Source organism: Penaeus vannamei, chromosome 19 (assembly GCF_042767895.1).
Source record: "Penaeus vannamei isolate JL-2024 chromosome 19, ASM4276789v1, whole genome shotgun sequence".
Classification (NCBI taxonomy): Eukaryota; Metazoa; Arthropoda; class Malacostraca; order Decapoda; family Penaeidae; genus Penaeus; species Penaeus vannamei.
In genome coordinates, this window is record NC_091567.1 from 15,915,374 (window position 1) to 15,920,373 (window position 5,000).

Below are 5,000 nucleotides of genomic sequence, written 5' to 3' on the forward strand. Positions count from 1 at the left end.
AGTAGAAGTAGTAGAAGTAGTAGAAGTAGAAATAGAAGTAGAAGTAGAAGTAGTCGTAGTCGTAGTAGTAGTAGTAGTAGTAGTAGTAGTAGTTAATAGCAGTCGTAGTCGTAGTCGTAGTCGTAGCCGTAACAGAATAGCGGTAATGATAATACTAATGATAATGATAATAGGAAGGATTCTAATAAAAACGGCAAGGAGGGCATCAAAGCAACAACAACGCTAACGACGGTGCCGCCCAGAGCAAGCAGCAACAGCCAAGCCAAACCCACAACAGCAACGACGCCCCTCTCCCCCCCCCCCCCTCCACCGACCCTCTCCGCCGCGCACTCACCATGAGGAAGGCCGTGATGCCGGCGAGCACCTGGAACGTGGTCTGGATGCCGATCTCGAGGATGTAAGGTAGGATGAACGGCAGCACGATGGTGAACACGGACGACCCCGCCGTCACGAAGCCGTTCACCAGGCCCATCCAGCGCTGGAAGTAGTGGCCCAGGATCACCAGCGACGGCGTGTAGGCCAGGGACGCCCCGCCGCCGAACATCAGCCCGTAGGTGATCATCAGGACTTCCACCTGCGGGAGGGACGGGGTCAGGAGGGAGGGGATCAGAAGGGGGGAGGGGGTCAGAAGGGGGAGGGGTCAGAAGGGGGAGGGTCAGGAGGGAGGGGTCAGAAGGGGGAGGGGTTAGGAGGGAGGGTTAGGAGGAGGGGGTCAGAAGGGGGAGGGTCAGAACGGGAGGGGGTCAGAACGGGGAGGGGGTCAAAAGGGAGGGGTCAAGGGGGGGATCAGAAAGGGGGAGGGGGTCAGAACAGGGGAGGGGGTCAGAAGGAGGGAGGGGCAGAGGGGGAGGGGCCAGGGAGGGAGGGGTCAGAAGGAGGGAGGGGGTCAGAGGAGGGAGGGGGTCAGAAGGGGGGAGGGGGTCAGAAGGAGGGAGGGGGTCAGAAGGGGGAGGGGGTCAGAAGGGGGAGGGGGTCAGAAGGGGGAGGGGGGTCCAGAAGGGGGGGAGGGTCAGAAGGGGAGGGGTCAGAAGGGGAGGGGGTCAGAACGGGAGGGTCAGAAGGGGGAGGGGGTCAGAAGGGGGAGGGGTCAGGAGGGAGGGGTCAGAACGGGGAGGGGGTCAGAACAGGGGAGGGGTCAGAAGGGGGAGGGGGTCAGAAGGGGGAGGGGGTCAGAAGGGGGGAGGGGGTCAGAAGGGGGAGGGGTCAGAAGGGGGGAGGGGGTCAGAACGGGGGAGGGGTCAGGAGGGAGGGGGTCAGAAGGGGGGGGGTCAGAAGGAGGGAGGGGTCAGAAGGGGGGGAAGGGGTCAGAAGGGGAGGGGGTCAGAAGGGGGAGGGGGTCAGAAGGGGGGGGGGGAGGGGGTCAGAAGGGGGAGGGGGGTCAGAAGGAGGGAGGGGTCAGAAGGGGGAGAGGGGGTCAGAAGGGGGAGGGGTCAGAACGGGGGAGGGGTCAGAAGGGGGAGGGGGTCAGAAGGGGGAGGGGGTCAGAAGGGGGAGGGGGTCAAGGAGGGAGGGTCAGAAGGGGGAGGGGGTCAGAAGGGGGAGGGGTCAGAACAGGGAGGGGGTCAGAAGGGGGAGGGGGTCAGGAGGGAGGGGGGGTCAGAAGGGAGGGAGGGGGTCAGAAGGAGGGAGGGGGTCAGAAGGGGAGGGGGTCAGGAGGGAGGGTCAGGGGGGAGGGGTCAGAAGGGGGAGGGGGTCAGAACGGGGAGGGGGTCAGAACAGGGGGGAGGGGGTCAGAAGGGGGAGGGGGTCAAAAGGAGGAGGGGGTCAAAAGGAGGGAGGGGGTCAGAAGGGGGAGGGGTCAGAACGGGGAGGGGGTCAGAACGGGGAGGGGGTCAGAGGGGGAGGGGGTCAAAAGGAGGGAGGGGGTCAAAGGAGGGAGGGTCAGAAGGGGGAGGGTCAGAACGGGGAGGGGGTCAGAACAGGGTAGGGGGTCAGAAGGGGGAGGGGGTCAGAAGGAGGAGGGGTCAGAAGGAGGAGGGGTCAGAAGGGGAGGGGTCAGAAGGAGGGAGGGGGTCAGAAGGGGGAGGGGGTCAAAAGGAGGAGGGTCAGAAGGGGGAGGGGTCAGAAAGGGGGAGGGGGTCAGAAGGGGGGAGGGGGTCAGAAGGAGGGAAGGGGTCAGAAGGAGGGAGGGGCCAGAAGGGAGGGAGGGGATCAGAAGGAGGGAAGGGGCCAGAAGGAGGAGGGGGTCAGAAGGGGAGGGGGTCAGAAGGGGGAAGGGGTCAGAAGGAGGGAGGGGCCCAGAGGGAGGGAGGGGATCAGAAGGGGGAAGGGGCCAGAAGGAGGGAGGGGGTCAGAAGGGGGAGGGGTCAGAAGGAGGGAGGGGGTCAGAAGGGGGAGGGTCAGAAGGGGGGAGGGGCCCAGAGGGAGGGAGGGGGTCAGAAGGAGGGAAGGGGCCAGAAGGAGGGAGGGGGTCAGAAGGGGGGAGGGGTCAATTGGGGTAAGGATGGGTGTGTTATTTCATCATCTAAAACTAAGAAATATAAAGGGAAACGCATCTTTCCAGAATCGGGGGAGGGAGTGCAGCATTAGTCACACTTTGAACTGACTATTTCCCCCCCGATATCCATGCCCGACTGATACAAACTTTCAGCGAGTGTAGTATATCCCTTACTTCTCAGGCACTCTTAATGGGTCGAGCAGTACCCGACGGGATTAACCGAGCAGTCTGTCGGGCATAAGTGGTTCGATGCCCCAAGCGGGAATGACCTCAGTTGCCCGTGCATTTCGATGCTTCGCCCGGAGGCTGCAAGTGCTTTCCCCTCTCGTGACGTCATCTCCGCTCGTGCCCGCAAAACACCGCCAGAACGTATAAACTGAAACGTCATTTGGTAACATTTTGCCCGTCGTGTTCTGCCCGATAGCGCGGACGGGGTCTTTTGTCGTTTTTATTGGATCTATTGATTTGGTAAACTGTTTATATGCTAATAAATTAACTTGAAAATAAAAAAGCACTTAATTTTCTAATTCACCTAAAGCCTTAATTCTGCTGCTTGTGTCGGGTCCTGGCATATACCAAAGCTTCGGATTTATGGGAGGTCTGAATCACGGATTTATGAGTAGACATTCCTGAAGAAGTTGCCGGGTTTTTGGAGTCTGTCGTTTGGGGTCAAACTAGCAAACACTCGTCTATAGGAAATTTGAGCACCCCTTCCCCGCCCTCTCTCTCTTTAATGACCTTTGACCCGCGTACCCTCTGACGATAATCTAGAATCTGAACATATAAAAGAGATACTGTAATGTGGGTCATTTTTTTTTTTTTTTTTTTTTTTACAAAGCACAGGTCAGTTTTATTATTTAATTAAACACAGGCATGTTGCATCAATAACCCTTCTCTCAAATACCTCAGCGACCCAATTTGAGGAGTCGACCCTTATATATCAAGAAACACTACAATGAAAGGACACATTACTTAACCTCATCGCGGTAAAAAAGAGAAACCAAAATCCACCTTTCAACATCCCTGACCCCGCCCCCGGAAAAAGGAAAACGAAAAAATTAGTCAAGTAATCCCTCCCCCCCCCTTCCATCCCTCCCCCCAGCATCTCCACCAACATCACCACCATATCCTCCCTCCTCCAGCATCTCCATCGGCTCCTCCAACATCACCAGCATCTCCCAACCTTATCATAGAAGAACGACGAGATGAACATGCCGGCGGTGGCCAGCGCTCCGCCGATGAACGTGGTGACCCGGATGCCCAGGGTGTCCGTCATCACGCCCGCCACCACGGACATGAAGAACGTCGATCCGATGGCCAGGGCGGTCATGGCGGCTGGCGGGGGAGAGGGAGAACGAGAGTCAGATTAGGCCGCTTGGGAGAGAACGACACGGTTGGGAATCAGGTGAGAGTGAGAGTGGGAGTAAGAGTAAGAGTAAGAGTGAGAGTGAAAGTGAGAGTAAGAGTAAGAGTAAGAGTGAGAGTGAAAGTGAGAGTGAGAGTGAGAGTGAAAGAGAGAGAGAGAGAGAGAGAGAGAGAGAGAGAGAGAGAGAGAGAGAGAGAGAGAGAGAGAGAGAGAGAGAGAGAGAGACGAAAAAGGGAGAGAGAAAAGGAGAGGAAGAGAGGGATGGAGATGGGGCGGAGACAAAGACGTAAACAGGAAAAAACAAACCCCAAAAAATCACCTACAAGGGCAAACAGAATAAAAAAACTAGGAAACGGAGGAGCAGAAGAAAACAGGACACAGGAAATTAATTCAATAACTTTAAGGTAACAAGTTCAAGATTCAGGTAAATATTGCAGACGCACGCGCTTCCAGGTCGAAGATCTCACGCCGAATAAGTTGTAAACAAAACGTGCGTCTTCCTGTTTTTTTACCCTTCGCTGTTCTGTCTACACACACAAACATACACGCGCAAGTATACACACACACGCGCAAGTACACATACACGCGCAAGTACACACACACGCGCAAGTATACACACACACGCGCGCGCAAAGAGTATACACTCATACAGACATACACAAAAGGTATCTATACTAACAGGAATACAAAGATATTTCGAGCTGAAAAGAAGAACATCATTATCATAGACACCAAGGATAAGACAGTCATCATCTTCCTCAACAATAGCAACGACTGATGACTAATCAGTCCGTTCGAAAAAATATGACAGGACAAAAGGAGAGGAGGGAGAGAGGGAATGAGGGAGGGGGAGGGAGGGAAGGAGGGAAGGAAATAGGGAGGGAGGGAGGGAGAGAGGGAATGAGGGAGGGAGGGAAGGAAGAAGGGAGGGAACGAGGAAAGAAGAAGGGAGGGAGGGAGTGAGAGAGGGAATGAGGGGGATAGGGTGAGAGAGGGAATGAGGGGGATAGGGTGGAAGGGAGGAGGGAAGGAGGGGAATAGGGTGGGATGGAGGAGGGAATGAGGGGGATAGGGTGGGAGGGAAGGAAAGAGGGAGAGAGGGAAGGAAGAAGGGAAGGAGGGAGAGAGAGAGGGGGAGAGAAAGAGACAGATTGATAAAGAGAGAGAGGAAGGAAGAGAGATAAAGAGAACAAGAGA

The 5,000-nt window shown here is 56.1% G+C and overlaps 1 protein-coding gene across 7 annotated transcripts in view; it reads right to left on the reverse strand.

Moving 5' to 3' along the window:
* kar (monocarboxylate transporter 10-like protein kar) overlaps positions 1–3,794 on the reverse strand; it is a 30,304-nt gene extending 26,510 nt beyond the window's left edge. For all 7 annotated transcript variants that reach the window (XM_070133995.1, XM_070133993.1, XM_070133994.1 and 4 more), the window contains exons 1-2: positions 3,621–3,794; positions 335–574 (exon numbers count right to left, since the gene is read on the reverse strand). In XM_070133995.1, coding sequence (XP_069990096.1) covers positions 335–574; positions 3,621–3,767 — 387 coding nt within the window. In that variant the 5' untranslated portion in view covers positions 3,768–3,794. The remainder of the gene's footprint in view (positions 1–334; positions 575–3,620) is intronic.
* Positions 3,795–5,000: the final 1,206 nt, after the last annotated feature.